We start from the raw sequence: 21543 nt of genomic DNA, 5'->3' as shown, positions 1-21543 counted from the left end.
TGCACGCAGTGGATGCTTGAAGGGGCTGTTTTCATACCCAAGTCAGGAGCACCATTAGCTTTGACTCCTTAAAATCTGCCCCAGAACTGACCCTTTAAATGGAGTCCTTTGTTTTTTGTTTTTTTTTTCTGGTCTTTTTTTAAATGTCACATTTGCCTCGATAATACCTATGACTAATATTGCTATGGATGTTTTACAGTTTATAAAGTGCTTTTTGAATGCATTGTCTCAATTTATCCTCCACCAACCCTCTGACGATGTGTGTATTTTTATTACCCTCATTCTACACATAAGACTGAGGGTCATGGAAGTTACATAAGTTGCCTGTAGTCGTAATGTAGGTGGCAGAGCTCGGAGATGAACTCAGATGCTTTGAGTTCCAAATCTCAAGATCTTTCCACTGTACTCCCTTCCTTTTAATACCCTGCATGCAAATCAGCTTCCAGAACCTTCCACAATGAATATATCATTACCATACCTTGAGTGCACTCCTTTTCTATTGACTTTTCTGATAAAATCAGATGCACTCTCATTAATCCTGGAACCATTTTTAATCTCCGAAGACTAACTTTTTTTTTCTCATAATACATCCTTTGGTCATGGTTGGACTGAGGCTCTCCTAAAAGAGGAAGGGGTAAGACTTTGTTGTTCGTGTCCTTTATTAAGTGCCAGTTGTATGCTTGTGCTAGTAAGAAGCTCCAGGAGCTCTGGACTTAATGGATCGGTAACTTGTGGTCAACTCTGTTTGTGAAAGAAAAATCTACTTAATTCTCTCTCACCTTGACCCTGGAATGGCACAATCCTGGATCCCTTGACCCTAAGCTCCCACCAATGGATCAGTGAGTTGCATGAAATTAAAACAATCACAAATTAAGTCTTGTGGTAACATCCACTTCATCCTATACACAGAATGAGAATTCTAAAAAGACTTCTGATGTGATGCTTCCCAATTACCAGGGAATGGAATCGTGCATTCCCCAGCACAAAGCACACCCTCAGTTTATCATTTACAACCACAGGACCAAAAGGCACCAGTCAGCAAATGAGAGGAGATGCTACAATCAAAGGAGAGGAAAAACAGAGGTCACATAAGTCCCCATGCACCTGTTGTCTGGCTGCTCACGTGGGGTTTCTTTTGGGGTGATGGGTGAAGGCTGCTGAACAGTACTTGCTGTTTGACACGGGAGACTGTGGAGGACTCCTCTCTCCATCCCTGGCCTCCTCTTCCACCCCCGTTTATGTGTCTGGCAGGTGCTGTATGTGTGTGTGTGTGTGTATGTGTGTGTAGGGGGCTTCTTGTTGCCCTGGCTTGTGATTTTTCTCTTCAGAGGATTCACTGTTACCTGTTCGACCACATGGACACCAGGGTCATCTTCCGAGATGAGGAAGGAACCAAGGAGTGGTTATGTCAAGGCCTTCTCTTGTAGGATTTTGCCTCATTTGGGGGAGGGGCAGTCATTCTCTGGTCACCCCCAAACTCTCCTCCTGTGGGGACTTGGAGGGGTGCTTGCCATTGACACTCTGCCCCAGTGGGGAGTCCCTTCCTTCACACTCATGTGTGACCAGGACAGGAGAGACTTTCAAAACCACTACTTTTAAGGGTTGCTGAACTAACCTAGAGAACAGGCCCCACAAAAGAAGCCTTGCTGGTAGAGTCTAAGCCCTTTTCCTTCATAATTATTAATCCCCAGAGAAGAAGCTGGAAGACTTCTAGATGCTTCTTCCTTTTATTGCCGGGAGTGCTGCAGGCCTGTATTCTTGCCAGAAACACACGTGCTCGCTCCTGGGAGGCTCTGTCTTGAGAGGGAAATGTGTTTTATTCATGGAGACAGGTTAGTCGTGTGCCATACAAGCAGCTTCTGCGCCTCCTCTGAGCAGTTTTAAGATACAGGTGCTTCAGTGGCCCTTCCAAGTTCAGGCAGCCTGCACCTCTTGCTGTCTGCCAGACCTCCTCAGTTGTTAGCATGTGTGTCTCTTGCCTGCTTTCTTTGGCAAACAATTAAGTTGGGTAAACAGCTTTACAAAGATGAAAAGATAGTCAGAGATGTGTCCTGAAGATTTTTTTTTTTTTTTAACTTCCAACTACTAAAATTGATTACATGACTCACATCTCTTCTCAGAACCTGGTGATTAATTCCCTAATTGGTTAGTAGCATAACCACTCTTATTTAATAGATAATGTTTAAAGCATTTAACCTAATGTTTTTTTTAATTAATTTATTTTATTTTATTATTTATTTTTGGCTGCGTTTGGGTCTTAGTTGCTGCACGCGGGCTTTCTGTAGTTGCGGAGAGCGGTTGCTACTCTTCGTTGTGGTGCGCGGGCTTCTCATTGCAGTGGCTTGTCTTTGTTGCGGAGCACGGGCTCTAGGCCTGCGGGCTTCAGTAGTTGTGGCACGTGGGCTCAGTAGTTGCGACTTACCAGCTCTAGAGCGCAGGCTCAGTAGTTGTGGTGCACGGGCTTAGTTGCTCTGCAGCATGTGGGATCTTCCCAGACCAGGGCTCGAACCTGTGTCCCCTGCATTGGCAGGCGGATTCTTAACCACTGAGCCACCAGGGAAGTCCCTAACCTAATGTTTATAGAGTTTACATCATAGAGGAACTGAAGGGAGGTAATGAACTGTATCCACTCCACCTTTCCATCATCCTTGAAAAGATACATAGGTGGCAAGTAGCGCCATTTTATAAAAAGCTGAAGGATAGGAGAATTGGCTACCTACTCCCCCAAGACACACAATAAAGTATGAAATCTGAAATTTCATGGGAATTCTTCACTCTAAATACTGTGTATAATCTGGTCACATTTGCCTCCCCAGGGTCTGCAAACCATGGCCCGGGGGCCAAACCCAGCTCACTGCCTGTGAGCTAAGAATGGTTTTTACATTTTTAAATGGTTAAAAAAATCAAAAGGAAAATCATATCCTGTGGCATGCGAAAATTGTATTAAATTCAATTTTAGTGTCAAACGATAACGTTTCATTGCATCACACTTGCCCATTCATTTACTGTTGACTAGAGCTGCTTTTGCTCTACAATAGTGGAGTAGAGTAGTTGCAATAGAGACCATATAGCCCACAAAGCCAAAATTATTTATCATCTGACCCTTTAGCAAAAAAATTTACAGACCCTGGTCTACAAGTCACCGTGGTTTTGTGGCTTGATTTGGGTAAAGGGTAAAATGGCTAAAATGTCAACTCTTTATCAGGCATTGCAGAGACACTTGACATTGATTGTCTCCTTTTATTTTTCCAACAAATGTGGTTAGTTCTGTCATCCACATTTTACAGAACAGGAAAATGAGACCTAGAAGAGGCATTTGTTCAAGGTCACATAATAAGTGGACAAATTGGGATTTAATTTGTTCCGTCTGACCTCAGAGTCCACCTTGCACAGTGTACCCCACGGCTCCTGAATTTCACTCCATCCTTTTTTTTGAGGGGGGGGGCGCCTTGTGGCTTGCGGGATCTTAGTTCCTCAACCAGGGATTGAACCTGGGCCCTCTGCAGTGAAGTGCAGAGTCCTAACCACTGGACTGCCAAGGAATTCCTGAGCTCCATCCTTGATTGGATCACTTGGTTAGGAAATTTTGTCACGTGTCTTTTTTTTTAAATCATAAGAAAATAATTTTTTTTTTTTTTTTTTAATAAATTTATTTATTTATTTATTCATTTTTGGCTGTGTTGGGTCTTCGTTTCTGTGCGAGGGCTTTCTCTAGTTGCGGCGAGCGGGGGCCACTCTTCATCGCGGTGCGCGGGCCTCTCGCTGTCGCGGCCTCTCTTGTTGCAGAGCACAGGCTCCAGACGCGCAGGCTCAGTAATTGTGGCTCACGGGCCTAGTTGCTCCGTGGCATGTGGGATCTTCCCAGACCAGGGCTCGAACCCGTGTCCCCTGCACTGGCAGGCAGATTCTCAACCACTGCGCCACCAGGGAAGCCCCAAGAAAATAATTTTAATTTTTTATTCTTACATTTCCTAACATTCATATTTTCAGTGAAAATGTTTCAAATTATTTACAGTTTGAATGCAATTACATCTCTTAATCCTGGGCATTTAATATAACACAAATTATGTGAAAATTCAGTTATAACACAACTAGTAATTTTGCTGACATAAGGGCAAGACTATATTTTGTAGAATAGATGTAAAAATAATTTATGAATTATTACATCTTTATTTTATTACTCATCTAAACATGGCTAAATTATCCACATGTAACAGCAGTAATTATATTTTTATTATCTTTGTTATTTGTGACTCTTAGTCATATGAAACCCAAAGCTTAACACAAATTATTTTGTATTTATATTTTTTAGACTTATTTTTTATTGAGGCAACACTGGTTTATAACATTATATAAGTCGCTCGTGTACAAGATTGTATTTCTACTTCTATATAGCCTACAGCATGCTTACCACCAAAAATTTAGTTTCTGGGACTTAGGGAACTAAGATCCCACATGCTGCGCGGCGTGGCTAAAAAATTGAAGGAAGGAAGGAAGGAAGGAAAAATAAAATGAACCTTAAAAAAAAAATTTAGTTTCCACTTGTCACCATCGCGTTGATATTTTGCCATTTGTGACAACATGGACGGGCACCGTGGGTACCACCCTAAGCGTCACATGTGTCTTAATGACTGACCCTAAGTGGCATTTTTTAAACACATTGTGAAAAGAGGTGAGGGCACTGGTTTTCTCTCTCCATTCTGCTTGTGGACATTCTTTCAACAACAGGAACCTCCAGGCCCTAAACACTCGTGCTAGAAGTGAGCACATGTGCCTGCTTCTTGGCCGTCTTAGCTGAGTGTCTGGGGGTCTTCCCGGTAGCTGCCCTGATCCCTGCCTGCACCACCTGGGCCCCAACCCCCACTCTGAGGCCATAGGATGGCCACCTCCTCACGGCTGGTGCTGAAGCCCTGGCCGCCGTGCCAGGCAAAGGGGGCTCAGTTCTCTGTGAGGCCCAGGGAGGCTGGGTGTGCACTGCAGAAACAAATTCTGCTGGTCTTTCATTTGTCTTTGTTGTTCAGGCTTACAAGGAATGGAAGATCATTTCCTCATTTACCCCTTCATCCTCTGAGTCCAGAGAGGAAAGCCGGTGGCTGATTGAGGTGCCCCTAGAGAAACGCAGCTCCTCCCAGGGCAGGGCTCTCATGGTGAATCCGGAAATGTACAAGGTGAGTATCAGTCACGGGTCCATGAGCTTGCTTGACAGGGAGCCAGTAAGCAGGGTTTGGCCGATAAGATGGGGTTAAAGATGGAGCCTGTGGTGCGGGTCTTCCTGCCCGTCAGCACTAGGGGGTGGAGGTTGGGAAAGGGAATGTGGGCGGCTCAGCGCTGGCGACCCCCTCTTCTCAGCAGAGAGCCAGGCTTGATGGGGGGGGGGGCCGAAGGGGGAGGGTGGCACCTTCTGTTCGCCTCCGGAGCTCTGTTCAGAAACTCTGACATTGCTGACGGGGAACTCAGAAGTGAAGTCCGTGACTGTAGTCAGTGGAGACCATTGTCTTCCAGCCTTGTCTGTGAAGGGACCCTGTCTCCCTTCCCCTGGGCGTCCCACTACATCACCGAGAAGTAGGCCAAAGCCGAAAAGCTCTGTGGAGTTCTAGACCGATGGAGGCTGACAGAGGCCTCAAGAGTGAGGGCAATACCACAGAAAACCGAACCAGAAAAAACCAAAAGCTTTGGGAGAAACTACTGTCCTAGTTTTATGTCTCCTACATAGTAGAAAACAAATAAACAGAAGAGCAGTTATCCGGTTATTTCTGTAACTACCTGCAAGGCTCTGCACATAGATGTTAAATCATCACCAAGCTGTGCAGACCTCTGGGTAGCCACAAATCTGTTGTTGTTTTGAAATGTGCATGATTTAATCAAGGAGGTCCTCCCTGAGTCTAAGACATAGTCCCCTTACACCCAGAGTCCTCAGTCATGGGGTAGGTCAGGAGTAATATAGTGCTAATAATAGTCACAATAGCAGCGTGGGACTGCTCCAATTTTTTTCAATTTTGGCCGTACTGTGCAGCTTGTGGGATCTTAGTTCCCCGACCAGGGATCGAACCCTGGCCCTTGCCAGTGAAAGTGTGGAGTCCTCACCCCTGGACTGCCAGGGAATTCCCACTGCTCCAATTTTTAAAAATAAGTTAACAGTAATTGGGTAGGATCTGACTCTTGGGGTAAACTGAGTGAAAGGTACATGGGACCTCTCTGCAGTATCTTTGTAACCTCCTAGGAATCTATAATTATTTCAAAGTGGACAAGTACAGCAGATTCAAGGGTGGGCCTGTACTGACGCTGCCCCCCTCGCTAGAGTTCACTTCCCTGTGCTGCAGCCATAGTGGGCTCCCCACGTCCTGCTCAGGCCTGGGCTGTACTTCATAAAACGTACTTTTTGAATATTTCTCCAAAATCAGAATAAGCCCGTTGAAGTGAGACATGTTGTACTGTAGCCTGAAGGCTCATGCCTTTGTCCTGATCTCGTCTTTAGCTCCTGAACGGGGAGCTGAAGCAGCTGTACACGGCCATCACCCGGGCTCGGGTCAACCTCTGGATCTTTGATGAAAACCCAGAGAAGCGGGCTCCTGCTTTCAAATATTTCATGAAAAGGAATTTTGTCAAGGTCGTGAAAATGGATGAAAATAAAGGTAAGCACTCATTAAAATATTCTGGCTGTTGGACAGAAAGCATGTTACTCTCAACTGCTCTATGGCCAGGGGTAAAGGGTATAGTTTTTGGAAAGCACTTTCTTTCCACATTCTTCTGAGAAATGAGTGTTCCTATTTATTGCTAAAGTGTGTGGGAGACTGAAGTTGTAATGAGATTGGGAGGGTTAACTCCTTCAGGGAAGAACTTTTATTTGTCCTTTAAAAGTAAGGATCATGGGCAAAGAATAGACAAAATAGGCTTTATTGGGAGAATACAAATTAACTGTGGGCTTTTGGACAGCTGTTTGGCAATATCTATCAAAATAAAAAATGCACAGACCTTTTGACCCAGTAATTCCACTTCTAAGGATCTATCCAGAGATACTCTTTTATAAAATCTCCAAGATAACATGCACGAGAGTATTCGTTACAGCTCCGTTTGTAATGATAAGAAACTAAGAACGACTTAAGTGTCCATAAAGGTGAAAGTGTCTGCAGTGGCTCCTCTGGTGCTGGGACCGGTGGGTGTGAGGTTGTTAACTAGATGTGGACCTCTTTAACTTTTCACCATTTCTGTGCTGTTTGCAGTGTTTAAAAAAGAAAACCAACATCATTATGTATTATTTTTCATAATTTACAAAGGCTAGCTAATTAAAAAATGGAATGAAGGTCTCCTGCTGGGATAACTGGGAGATAAATAATCAGCCCTCATGAAGGAGAAAAGTGTTCTGTTTCTTGGGGGTTAGCTGTTGAGTTGGCCGCTCCAGGCCATGGTGAATTTCTCCAAAGATGGGGGAAAGCCCATGGCTCTGTGGCTGCAGAGAGGTTTGTTGGTTTCCTGAGCATTTTCCAGCCAGTTTTGTGGAGTGTTTCTGGTTACAGCCAATGGCTCAGTCGGGGACCAGGATTAGATGCTCTTTTCCTGGGACCTTACTGTGGTACCATAATGTGCAAAGTCGAAGGCTTGGGGTTAACCTGGCTTCTCATTAGAACTTTCCACCTGTGCAGCCATGGGACTTAATTCAGCTACCACTTTCTCCCCCTGGGCCTCCACTTCCTCTACTAAAAGGAAAACGAGTGCGTTGGCCTACCGTGGTGGTTCTTATTCCTCCCATCATCTCAGAGTCCTTTTATTCTCACAATATGTTCTGGCAACCCATTATAAGAGATCAAGATTGGCGATTTTTTTTTAATTTAAAAATTCAAAATGAAAAAGGATTACAATTAATATTATCTCTTGTTTGCATTAAGAATGCAAGAAAAAGTCCCGTCTTAATTGTGAGTTATGAGTTGCACGTGGTAAAGTCTTTGAGGACATCTGTTCTCACTGTTCTGGGGAGCTGGGGACGAGTGTGGTGACTTTGCATTTGGGGGGTCTCTTCAACGCGGCACCAGTAGAGGTCACCGGCCAGATGCAGAGATACTGTGTGGGGCTTTGCTGTGGGAATAAGATGTCACCTGGACACTCACAGTGCACACAGCACCAGAACAAGATGCTGCAAAGTCAGCTTTGCACACAGTGCGTGTGGGGGGCTGCAAGGATTGGCGTGTGTTTTTGGACCACCTAAACAAAGCTGGCCTGTCTGCCTGGCCCCTCTAGTTGACATCTGTTGGCTGAGGGGACTCTGACCTTGCGGCTCAGATTTGGCTTCCACGTCGTCCTGATATCCAGCCTTCTGTGTGTTTCATGAAGCTGTGGCTCGGAACCCCCAGGGAGTGTCACCTCTGCCCCCACCCCCAGCACCGCTGGCAGTGCTCAGGGGTCCTCAGCAAGGGGGGCCAGCGCAGTCACCGCTAACTGCTGAGGCTGACAGACGGGACCAATAGCAGGTGGTGGCAGTGGTCAACGTCCAGCAACCAGAATGTGTCAGATTGCTTGCTGTGATGAGGGCAAAGTCTGCACATTTGGAAATACTGTCACATCCTATCACCTTGTCCCTTGCTAAGGCCCCCGGCATGGGAGTTTGCCAAGAGCTACATGGCTTTGGGTTTTCAAGGAGGAACTGGAAATTGCTGTCTGTCTTCTAATTTGTATCTCTAGGAAAGGAAGGCAGACCAAAGTTCAAAAATCAAACAGCATCTTTTCTCACCTCCACCTCCTTCTCCCAAAACCCACCACAACCTGGCTTGGTAAGCTACACTCTACCTTACATGAACGCTAGACAGGCAACATAGGTGTGTTCGTTTGCTCAGGCCGCTATAACAAATACCACAGACTGGGTGGCTTACACAACAGAAATTATTGTCTCAGTTCTGGAGCCTAGAAGTCTAAGATCAATAAAGCTGTCAGTGGTTTGATTTCTTCTGAGGCCTCTCTCCTTGGCTGTAGATGGCCTTTTCTCTGTGTCAGCCCCCTGTGTCTCTTTGTATGTGTTAATCTCCTCTTCTTATAAGGATGCCAGTCAGATTGGATCAGGGCCCACCCATATGACCTCATTTTACCTTAGTCACCTCTTTAAAGACCCTTGTCTCCAAATACAGTCACATTCCGAGCGACTGGGGGTTAGGACTTCAACACTTGAAATTTTGGGCGTAGGGGAACAAAATCGAGCCCATAACAACAGGTTTCAGTGAAGGAATCCCCAGAGAAGCAAACCCACGTTTCTCTTTCATTTTAGACCTCGATGATAGCATGTTTGTTAAAACCTCAACCCCTGCGGAGTGGATCGCCCAAGGAGATTACTATGCTAAACACCAGTGCTGGAAGGTAAGGAGAGAGAGGTCTGCGTGACCTGTGGCCTCGTCAAGCCTCACCAGCAGGTTTCTCATCACTGCATTTGTCACCAGGACGGGGCGGGGGTCGGGGTCATGGTACTTGTGCTGCTGCCCCTTCTGCGACATCAGGTCACCCGCCATGCAGAGATCTCCCTGTCCCGCTCCCCACCACCCCCGTGCAGTCATGACAAGCCTGCCTTTTGGCCAAGTGCCAGCGTGTGATCATAGGAAGAGGAAGGGTCCTGGCCTCTGCCCGCTGAGGAATCCTTCTATCTGGAGGGATGGGGAACAGGCTGCATTCCCAATGGGGGAAGCTGCAGAGTTGCTCCATAAGGGGGCTAGGATGGATACAGAGAGGGGTGAAGACCTGTGGTCACCCCTGCAATCAGGTGTAAGGGAGGAGAAAACAGTTTGCCCTGTTGTGTGTTTGGTCGTGTCGGGATAGTGTTTCCATAAATATGCAGCTGCAGAAGTTGACTGAGCCCTGCACTGTATTCACTGCCCATCCTTGTTGTAATTGGCAAGGAATACTAAACACCTGGCTGTTGTTATAAAACCAAGATTTTTTTTTTTTCAGAGAGGGGGTAGAGCGGGACAATGTGGGCAGCAGGTGTGGGTATGAAATTAGAAACCTATAAAGTCTTTCCCTTTCTCGCTTCAGAACACAGCTGGTGTTACACGCATTGCCCGTGGATTTCCAATTCTTTATCCCTTGAAAGATACCTTTGGAATGTTTGAATCTAAAATCTTTTGAGGGGAGTAGCACAGATGAGAATGTTATAAAAAGCCTCCTCCTCACCTGACTTTATTTTGACTCCACTAAAGGGCTTTGGGACTCAGGAAGTTTATTGTTTTTGGCTGCATGTCAGTAAGTGTCTCAGAACCACCGTACAAGTGGAAACCCTTGAGGTCCATTCATTCAGCATATCCTCTGGAGCTGTGGGCCCAGCATTGTGTTTAGGTCATGGGGATGTGACAGTGGGCAGGATAGGTGTACAGAAGAGGGCACAGTGCCAGCAGTTCCCGATGTCACATGTGAATGACAAGCTGCCTCCAGAACTGCCTGTCCTGGATGGTGTGGCCAGGGAAGGCTACTTTGAGTGGAAGCCTTGAGCTGGGACCTGTAGGGTAAATGAAGTTAACCAGGCAGAGGAGGGATGGAAGAGCATTTCACTCAGAGGGAAGAGTGTGTGCAAAGGCCCTGTGGCAGAAAGGAGCATTTCGTGTGTCACAGGAATGAAAGGAGACCCACGGGGCTGGGGAGGCTGGCACAGAGAGCCCGGGGGGAGAGATGCCATCCTGCCCGTGTTATCAGAAAGTGCCACTTAATCCTTCTCTTGCCCACACTGAGGCCTAATCTCTACGTGCTGGGCAGAACATGAACTTTCTGCCCTGTAGTCCATACTTGGAGACATGTCAGCAACTTTCTGCTGGTGGGGAGCAGGGAGCAGGCTGACTCCCGTGGGACACTTGTCTGCCCATCTTATATTTGCTACATACAGGTCTGCATGTGCCAAGGATCTGGTCAGTTATCTTCTGGGATGTGTTGGGACACCATCTCTGTCCCCGTTTCTACCATAATAGGTGCACTGCTCCTGCTCCACCAACACTGCCCACTAGCCTTGGTCGTTACCAACTAGAGGGGACCTATGTTGAGCCCAGAAAAGCCACTGGGCAACCTTGGGCCAGTTGCTCCATGTCCTTGACCTGAGGTTGCTACCAAATACAGTGGGAAGGATGAAACATCTCACATGCGGCTATTGAAGATCAGATGAGGGTGTTATTATGGTGACCTGTAAATATATGTCTGATGTGCCTTTTCCATGGCTCCTCGATGTTTCCAAAGGGAAGCTTTGAGTCCAAAGTGTTAGCTGGTAACACAATTAGGCTTTATCCTCTGGGGCCGTTTTCTCTTTCCTTTTTTAAAAATTTTTATTGGAGTATAATTGATATACAATGTTGTGTTAGTTTCAGGCACACAGCATAGTAAGTTATCCATATACATATATCCACTCTTTTTTAGATTCTTTTCCCACATAGGTCATTACAGAGTATTGAGTAGAGCTCCCTGTGCTGTATAGTAGGTCCTTATTAGTTATCTATTTTATATGTAGCAATGTGTATATGTCAGTCCCAATTGAGGCTGTTTTCTTTAGTGTTTCAGCACCTTCCTGCCCCTCCCTCTCGGATTTGGCTGGGGTGAGGCCCAATGCTTTGTCTGTGCAGACATGGAATGCGTGCTTTAACTCTTGTTTCTGTGTCACCTCTGTGACCTTGCTGGAAACAGAAACCTTTGGTCTGTTCCAGGTTGCAGCCAAGTGTTTCCAAAAGGGAGGTGCGTTGGAGAAGGAGAAGCTGGCTCTGGCCCACAACGCCGCCCTGAACATGAAATCCAAGAAAGTCAGCCCCAAGTAAGAGCCTCGGGGGTCATTTCTGGTTTGCTCTGATGAGAGAGAGCTGCAGGTTCAATCTACTGGTACCATATTTCATGGAAACCCTGTTCTATTTCCCCCTCCCAGGGAAAAGCAGGTGGAATATTTGGAACTGGCTAAGACGTATCTGCAGTGCAAGGAGCCAAAGCTGTCCCTTAAGTGTCTGAGCTACGCCAAGGAGTTCCAGCTGTGTGCCCAGCTGTGCGAGAGGCTGGGAAAGGTACGTTTGGCCCACGGCTGCTCCTAGGAGAACTGGGCTCCGTGGGGCAGATGGAAGGGTGGCCCCCAGCCTCTGCCTGTGTCAGGAAGGGCTTCCATCCTCCCAAGTGGAAGAGGTTGGCCCTTTCGATTCTGTGGGTGGCCCTTCTTTCTCCATCTGCTCAAGCATTTAGATGGTTTCAATGACTGTGTATGTGTGTGTGTGTATGTGTGTGTGTGTGTGTGTGTGTGTGTGTGTGTGTGTGTCTGTGTCCATGTCTGTGAATGTTTGCGACCCGTTATTAACCACAGGGAGGCCAAATGTTCACATCAAAGGGAAGACGGGTTTTAGAATATTCCTGCCTTTTCTTTCTCCATGTTCAGTCTGGAGTGAGCCTGGGTGGACGGTCTGGTAGTTACATGGTGGTTTCTCTGTGTCCCAGCAATTACTCTAGATCTGCAGTGACCAATCTGGCAGCCACTAGCCACATGTGGCTACTTAATTAAACATTTAGGTTAACTAAAATGTAATAAAGTCAAAAATTCACTTCCGCAGTCTCACTAGCCATGTCTCAAGTGCACGTTGTGATAGAACATTTCCATTGTTCTAGAAGCGTTAGTGGACAGAGTTGCTGGTCCAGAGCACAGGGCTCACAGTGTGGTCTGCAGGCTGGCACAGGCCACAGACTCTTATTATCTGCAACAAGATTAACTCCAAAGAGGAAAGTAGATGGAGATTTTTATGGCAATTTGGCATTGCTGTGACATCGAGAGGTGATGATTTTCTTAGTGATTCATTTTTCTTCTTTATATTGAGATATAATTGATGTATAATATCAAATTGGTTTTAGTTGTACAGCATAATGATTCAATATATACATAAATTGCAAAATGATCACCGCAGTAAGTTTAGTTAATGTCCGTCACCACACATAGTGATGATCTTTTTTCTTGTGATGAGAACATTTAAGATCGTTTTCATTTACATGTGGAACCTAAAAAATAAAACAAATGAACAAAGATAACAAAACAGGAGCAGACTCACTGATACAGAGAACAAACCAGTGGTTACCAGAGAGGAGTGGAGGTAGGGGCGAAATAAGTGAAGAGGATTAAGAGGTACAAACTACCAGAGGTAAAATAAATAAGTACAGGATGTAATGTACAGCACAGGGAATATAGCCAGTATTTTATAATAACTTTGTATAGCGTGTAATCGATAAAAATATCAAATAACTGTGTTGTATACCTAAAGCTAATATAATATTGTAAGTGAACTATTACTTCAATAAAAAATAATAAAACAAAAATAAATAAAAATTTTAAAAGATCTACTTTCTTAGCAACTTTCAAATACACAATACACTATTATTAACTACAGTCACAATGCTGTACAAAAGCAGTTCATTTTTTAAATTTTAATTAAAAAATTTTTAAATTGAAGTATAGCTGATGTACAGTAATATGTAAGTTACAGGTGTACAATATAGTGATTCACAATTTCTAAAGGTTATACTCCATTTATAGTTATTATAAAATATTGGCCATATTCCCCATGTTGTACAATATATCCTTGTAGCTTTTTTTTAATATATATACATACTTTTAAAAATTTATTTATTTAATTTATTTATTTTTGGCTGCATTGGGTCTTTGTTGCTGCGTGCAGGCTTTCTCTAGTTGCAGCGAGTGGGGGCTACTCTTCATTGCAGTGTGCAGTCTTCTCATTGTGGTCGCTTCTCTTGTTGCAGAGCACAGGCTCTGGGCGCCTGGCCTTCAGTAGTTGTGGCACGAGGGCTCTAGAGCACAGGCTCAGTAGTTGTGGCGCACAGGCTTACTTGCTCCACGGCACGTGGGATCCTCCCGGACCACGGCTCAATCCCGTGTCCCCTGCATTGGCAGGCGGACTCTTAACCACTGCGCCACCAGGAAAGCCCCTATCCTTGAAGCTTATTTTTTACCTAATACTTAATCCTCTACTTCTGTCTTGCCCCTCCCCCCGACTGATAACCACTAGTTTGTTCTCTAAATCTGTGAGTCTCCTCCTTTTATGTTTTGTTCACTAGTTTGTTGTATTTTTTAGATCCACATACAAGTGATATCATACTGTATTTGTCTTTCTCTGTCTGACTTTTTTCACTTAGCACAGTACTCTCCATTCATGTTACTGCAAATGGCTGAGTAGTGTTCTTTTTTATGGCTGAGTAGTATTCCATTGTATATATGTACCACATCTTCTTTATCCATTCCTCTGCCGATGGACACTTAGGTTGCTTCCATATCTTGGCTATCGTAAATAATACGAAGCAGTTCATTTTTACCGTATCCGTTGTAGTGGGTTGGACGTGAAACCATCCGGTCCTCACCACAGGTGCTGCTGTAGGGTTTCCGGCTGCAGCTGCTGCATTTCCTCCTGCGTCAGGTGTTATGACCGTCCAGTAGGGAGGGGGTTGTTCATGTCTGTATGTGAACTGGAGGAACTCCTGGACCCTCAGAGCACCCTGGGCATTGGGCTGGGTTGGGATGGGACCTCCTGGGAAGTTTGAAGTGTGGCCCCAAGTCAGTGTCAGAGAAGATAAGACCGTCCCAAGGCTGCCCTCCCTGCCCCATGTTTAGTATGGGACGTGACTAGTTAGCATGTGGGAGAAGGGGGTGGAATGGGGATTTCAGCGTGGGAAGGAAGTTTGGGTCATAAGATTCCAGGAACTAAAATGGTTTCTGAACTCTCCATGTTCCTTTGTCCCCTGGCCTCCATCTCCAAGGCACCCCCTTGGGCCCTAAGCAGTGACAGTGACAGGGGACAGGCCTGAACCTGTTGCTTTCCCCTGTTTGCCTGACAGCGCCCATCCCGGCTGAGCCAGAGCCCCCTTCCTTGTCTGCTCACCTTGCCTCCCCAAGGCCTGCGGAGCTCCACCTCTGAAAGCGGGGTGGGGCCCAGGAGGCCAGATGTCCGGCCCGTGTCCCCTTCTCCAGGACCTCAGTGCCTTCAGGATGTGGAGGCCGCCCTGGTCCTGGAGACACAGGCTGCCGGCCTTCCTCATGTCCCCAGGGTTGACCACCGGTGCCAGCTCCTTCTGCCTTCTCTCGCCAGCACATTCCAGTAGCTCTGAGCCCTAGCCAGGGAAGAGTCTGGTCCCTTTCTTTGCTCAGGCCCCTCCCTGGCAGGATATTCAACCCACAGACAGCATCAGACCTCTTGCGGTCATCCCACCAAACTAGCCAGCATGATTCAAGTTGACCACCTTTTGCAAAATCCTTAGGCCGCACCGCCTCCCTGTTTACGGTCCCCAGACGTGTGCTGACCCTGGGAGAAGGGTTTGTGAGGCGGCTGTGGGAGCACAAGGTTTCCTTTCAGGGATTCCTCTGCCTTGCCTGCTTCCTGCCTCTCCAGAGGTCAACACTGGTTTCCCTGGAAACCTCTCAGGGCCCTTGCTCTGGGCGGCAGGAGCCCAGAGACCCAGGCAGGGGGCCTGCTTAGAGCCAGCCCTCCTCTCTCTCGACCCACTTGGGTGCACGCTTGCACCTAAGGGGGCCTGCGTTCACCCTGGGGGTTTTCTTCTGAGTAGTCAGCCTTGTCAAGGAGAGGAAAAGGTGGCTAGGGGTTATGGTTATGGGGTTTGATTGATGTGGCAAAATGGGTCTAGTAGCTCCCTGGTCTGTGAGGTCTCTGGACATAGAAGAACCTCACACCTGGATCTTGTTCGTATTTTGGTATCTCGTGTAGCTTGTCTTGTTAAATAAAACCCAGCTGAGATTTATTAGAGAGTCTGGCATATGCATTTTGTTTTGTTCCATTTTGATTCTGTTTTCTCTTTGGATGTCAGGTGCAAGCAGTTGAGTTAGGAAATGAAATATTCAACAAATAGGTAGCCCCCCGCTGCCCCCCGCCCAGTGTGTACCAGGCACTGTGGGCGCTTGGCAACCAACAGGCAGCAGAGCAGGGGCCTCTGCCTTTTGTAGTTTTCCTTTCTAGTGTGGGAGAGAGGTGACAGAGCCAATAGTACAGAAGATGTCAGCGGGGATGAGGGCTGGGGGAGGGGAGAGAGGGTGTCAAGCGTTGCCGTTTTAGGTGCAGGCGGGCTCAGGGAGCTGACTTCTGCAAGGAGACCACGAGAACAGCTGCCTCCGGAGGACATTGCAGATAAAAGCCCCCAAGGCGGGAGTGTATGGGCAAGTTTGAAAAACAGCAAGGAAGCCAGTTTGGCCAAAGCAGAGTGAGTGGGGTCAAACTGGTAAAATGAGCCAGAGAGTGTGGCAGGAACAAATCAGGTAAGACCTTGTGGTCCATGGTAGGGACTGGATTTGTTCCGGGGTGAGGGGGAGCCAGTGGAAGGTTTTGATTGGAGGGGTGACATGAAACGAATTATTGGGATGCTCTGTGGAGAGCTCTGTAGGCAGCAAAAGTAGAAGCAGAAAGGCCAGTTAGGAGGGGTGAACAGTGGCTTAGGCTGAGATGCTGCGGCTTGGATGGTGGTGGAGGGGCTAGGAAGGGGTCCTGTCTGGGAAATGTTGGGAGAGCCAAGCCAACGGGATTAACTGATAAGCTGGGCAGGAAACGTGAGAGGAAGAGGAGTGGAATATACTCTTCTGTTCACGCAAACCCACCATCGTTTTATATTCTTCATCCTCTTCCTCCTCATGGCCATTTCCATTCTCTTCTCATTGGCTGCCATTCCAATGCGGTTAATATATGTCCCCATCCACATGCATAACCAAAGAATAAATAGTATTCTCTGTACATATTTATTTTAAGCGTAACTTTTTCCACCCTCTGCTATGGTGTTAAGGTCCGGCCAGGTTTCTGACCACTGTTCGTATTCCAGAATGGGCATCCACTGCGTTCGACTTACCCATTTCCCTAGTGGTGAACATCCGAGTCGCCACCAACTCCCAGCTGCCACACACAAGCACTGTGACACAACGCATCCCCTTCCAGTGCTATGAACTGCTAGGAGTGGGCTTGCTGACCCCAGGGGGTGCATGTGTTTAATTTCACCAGGTGAAAGTTGAAAGCCACTTTGCTTTCCAGAGCAGCTGTACCACTCCGTGCATGAGGGGTCCTTGTGCCCCATATCCATGACCACGTTCAGAGGGTTCTGATTTTCTAATTTTTGCAGACCTCATGGATGTGTCTCACTGTGGCTTTAATTTACATTTCTCTGGTTATTAGCAAGGTTGAGCATCTTCATTTATTTGTTAGTCATTTAAGTTCCCCCCACTGCAAACTGCCAGTTCATACCCTTTGCCTAGTTTTCTGGAAAGTCTTTTTCTTGTGTTTGCGGGAATCCATTTTATGTTCTGGACCTGCCCACTCTAGTACAGTAGCCAGTGGCCACATGTGGCAATTTATATTAACATTGATTAAATGAAATCAAAAATACAGTTCCTCAATTACACTATCCACACATTTCCTGTGCTCAGTGTTCACACATGGCTAGTGGCTACCATATTGGATAGATAGATACAGAACATGTCCATCTTCACAAAAGGTTCTGTCTGACAGTGCTGGGCTAGATGTTAATGTTTGTCTTCTCTCTGTTAGCTTTATTTGATGTGCTCTTTGTAGAACAGTTATGATGTACAGTTGACCCTTGAACAGTGCGGGTGTTGGGGCACTGACCCTTGGCGCAGCTGAAAATCCACATATAGCTTATAGTTGTCCCTCCACATCCAAGGTTCCTCTGTATCCTTGGTTTCATATCAGGAATTCAACCAACTGCAGATCATGTCACACTGTAGTATTTATTATCGAAAAAATATCCTTGCGTAAGTGGACCTGTGCAGGTCAAACCTGTGTTGTTCAAGGGTCAACTGTAATCAAATCCATCAGTTTCTCCCCCAAAGTTTGTGTGTTTTGAGTTTTGTTGAAGACTTTCTTTACCTCAAGGTCACAAAGATATTCTCATACATTCTCCTCCATTAGCTTTCTCATTTAGACCTTTAACCCATCTGGAGCTTCCATTTGTGTATGGTGTGAGGTTGGGATTTCACTTTATTTTTCTCCCTATAAAGCAGTAGTTTTCCTAAATTACCTATGTTTTAGTGTTTTTCACTAGATTCTAATAAATCACAGACAAAGGAACATCCTCTTTATTATTCATGGTGTTGGTTTACTTTTAAAATGAAAAGCTCTATTTACAATAGCCAGGACATGGAAGCAACCTAAGTGTCCATCAACAGATGAATGGATAAAGAAGATGTAGCACATATATACAATGGAATATTACTCAGCCATAAAAAGAAACAAAGTTGAGTTATTTGTAGTGAGGTGGATGGACCTAGAGTCTGTCATACAGAGTGAAGTAAGTCAGAAGGAGAAAAACAAATACCGTATGCTAACACATATATATGGACTCTAAGAGAAAAAAAAAAAGGTCATGAAGAACCTAGGGGTAAGACGGGAATAAAGACACAGACCTACTAGAGAATGGACTTGAGGATATGGGGAGGGGGAAGGGTAAGCTGTGGCAAAGTGAGAGAGTGGCGTGGACATATATACACTACCAAACGTAAAATAGATAGTGGGAAGCAGCCGCCTAGCACAGGGAGATCAGCTCTGTGCTTTGTGACCACCTAGAGGGGTGGGATAGGGAGGGTGGGAGGGAGGGAGATGCAAGAGGGAAGAGATATGGGAACATATGTATATGTATAACTGATTCACTTTGTTATAAAGCAGAAACTAACACACCATTGTAAAGCAATTATACTCCAATAAAGATGTTTAAAAAAAAAAGATGAAAAGTTATATTGTAAATACTCTGAGTAAAATTTTACTCTGTCCTAGATAAGAGATGCCGCCTCTTTCTATAAGCGAAGCCAGTGCTACAAAGATGCTTCCAGATGCTTTGAGCAGATTCAGGAATTTGATCTAGCCCTCAAAATGTACTGCCAAGGGGAACTTTTTGAAGAAGCTGCTGTGGCAGTGGAAAAGTAAGTGGTTTTATTCTCTTCCTTTCTCCCCAACATGCCCCCAAGCCCTGCCCTCCTGTTGCTCCTTGAGGAGGTGTTGTCTTGCTCTTCTGAAGTGGCTTGACCATGTCACCCTCCTACCACTTGGGTGGTGGCCTCCGTGCTGAGTCAAGAACTCCTTGAATACAGCGTCATGAGGAGAAGGAGCAGAAGAAGATGAAGGGTGCGTTACGAGTGTCTATAACATGCCCAGCAATTTCGTGCTTAGTGATAGTTCTGTCCTCTCCACCTTTACCTGCTGAGTTGACAATTTCACTGATGTGTGGATGGATAGAGGTCAGAGCACTAGTGGGCGGTCAGGATTCTGCTTCATCGTGATTTACTGACAGATGCCCAGCCAGGCCCTGATACATATGTGTATGATATGTATATACACATGCCCTCAGTTGTAGGACACACAAGTTTCATACATGGCCCAGTGGAGCCTCCTTGAGCCTTCAGCCTAACTGATGTTGCAAAGGTGAAGTGCAGACGGGTGGGGTTAATGGATGACAAGTAATCTAGAAACAGCATGTGGTTGATGCCTGTCAGAGGTCTTCCTGGTGGAGTGTGACAGCTAGAATTGTAGAGTCTGCTGTTCTGTATTTCTGCTCAACAGCTCCTGGAAAAGTAGGCTGTGGCTTAGTTCTGTATTTTCTTTGCCTTCTACCAAATTATACATGTGACAAAATGAACATGATTGACCAGGTGTTCAAACTTTATATTAAAGTTAGCATTTATTAAAGTATATCATATATTTTTAAAAAGCACATAATTTTCACAAAGTAAATACACTTGTATAACCAACACCTAGATAAAGAAATTGAGTTTTATTTTTGGAAATGGAAAAGAAGGTGTCTAGTGCCAAGGTTGGTAATTGAGCATATTCCTTTATCCAGGTCTTTGGTTCCATTATGTGTAAGATATACACAGTGTGTATGTATTAGTCAGCTCAGGCTGCCATAATGAAATGCCATAGATCGGGTGGCTTAAACAACAGAAATTTATTTTCTCACAGTTTTGGAGGTTAGAAGTCCACCATCAAGGCTCCAGTCAATTGGATTACTGGTGGGAGCTCTCTTCCTGGCTTTCAGACAGCTGCCTTCTTGCTATGTCCTCACGTGGACTTCCCCTGGTGTTTAAGCATGGAGGGAGAGGGAGACTGTGGGCGACAGAGAGCTCCCTGTCGGGTGTCTCTTCTTTTTTTTTTTTTTTTTCTTTTCTTTTCTTTTTTCTTGTTTGGCCGCACTGCACGGCTTGTGAGATCTTAAGATCTTAGTTCCCCGACCAGGGATTGAACCCGGGCCTCGGCAGTGAAAGCACAGAGTCCTAACCACTGGACCACCAGGGAATTCCCTGGTGTCTCTTCTTATAAAGACACTAATCCTACTGGATCAAGGCTCCACCTTTATGACCTCATTTAACCTTAATTACTCCCTTAGAGGCCTCATCTCCAAATACAACCACACTAAGGGTTAGGGCTTCAACATATGAATTTTAGGGGACACAAACTGTCATCCGTAACAGGGTGCCCCCTGTGACATTGATTGGGTGTTGTGTATCCTGAGTAACCAACCAGGCCAATGCCCTTGTGAGGCCATATGACAAAACCACCTGAGAGGGTTTTTTTGTACTTTCAATTATTTAGTTAATCTGTTCTCACTTTTCCAGGAGAGCATTGAATAATCATAGATTTTCCCCAGAAACATTTTTTGGGGGTCTCTCATTACTTTGTTTATCTTTATCAGCTTTCCTGAGGTATTCAACTGACTCTTTTTAATAATATGTTGAGTTGAGATCTAGTGTCGTCAGTATTAATTGGAGCCTCGCACTTGATTTTTCTGAGTGTCTTTTGAATGCTCTACATACTGGATGTAGAATTCAATTGCTAACTGGCCTGACTCAAAATGTAATGAGGACATTTTAGATTTGAAAAGAAAATACCTAAGAAAATTTTCTTAGTTTAAGAATTTTTTTTTCCTTTGGCCACGCCGCGTGATGTGAGGAATCTTAGTTCTCTGACCAGGGGTCAAACCCAGGCCCCCTGCAGTGGAAGCATGGAGTCTTAACCACTGGACCACCAGGGAGGTCCCGAAAAATTTTTAAACTTGCTGTAAATACCCCCTACTCCATCAGCCAAAGCTCACGAGAGAGGCTCATCCTCAGTTACACCCCTTCACAGAGGGCCTGTTATACGAAGGGATCTGATATTTGTGGGATGACCCTGGGACAGCAGGAGGTCCCTGGGCACCTCTCTGGTTGTGAGGATATGTGTTTTGTCTCCTGTGAGAGTTCAGAAGTAAGCGTGTTTCATTGGATTGGCCCAATGCCTTGAAAATTCGTATGTGGGATATACTCACTTTGATCAGCAGAGTCAAGAGGAGCTTGACTTCAGGGCTTCATTCGTCTACACTAACTCAACTGCATACATTCCTGGCAAAAGAGAAAAGTCACAGCTTGGTTAATAAGAGGAAGATTGATGTAATGGCTGGTGTGTCTGCAGCCCCCATCTCCACTCTTTCTCATTAATCAGGTATCAGACTCAACAGGGTTGTGTACCCAAAGTGATTAGCAAGCTTTGATGCAAGTTTAAGGGCTTTTTTTCAAGTATGATTTTG

The 21543-nt window shown here is 45.6% G+C and overlaps 1 protein-coding gene across 10 annotated transcripts in view; it reads left to right on the top strand.

The window, feature by feature from the left end:
• TRANK1 (tetratricopeptide repeat and ankyrin repeat containing 1) overlaps positions 1-21543 on the top strand; it is an 88152-nt gene that overhangs the window by 57524 nt on the left and 9085 nt on the right. For all 10 annotated transcript variants that reach the window (XM_082348270.1, XM_082348277.1, XM_082348279.1 and 7 more), the window contains 6 exons: positions 5022-5168; positions 6476-6632; positions 9251-9339; positions 11655-11758; positions 11867-11999; positions 18762-18907. In XM_082348270.1, coding sequence (XP_082204396.1) covers positions 5022-5168; positions 6476-6632; positions 9251-9339; positions 11655-11758; positions 11867-11999; positions 18762-18907 — 776 coding nt within the window. The remainder of the gene's footprint in view (positions 1-5021; positions 5169-6475; positions 6633-9250; positions 9340-11654; positions 11759-11866; positions 12000-18761; positions 18908-21543) is intronic.

The sequence above is a fragment of the Balaenoptera borealis genome (genome assembly GCF_965194805.1).
Source record: "Balaenoptera borealis genome assembly, chromosome: 12".
NCBI lineage: Eukaryota > Metazoa > Chordata > Mammalia > Artiodactyla > Balaenopteridae > Balaenoptera > Balaenoptera borealis.
Note: the sequence above shows the minus strand (reverse complement) of the source record. Positions and strands in the feature narration are given on the sequence as shown.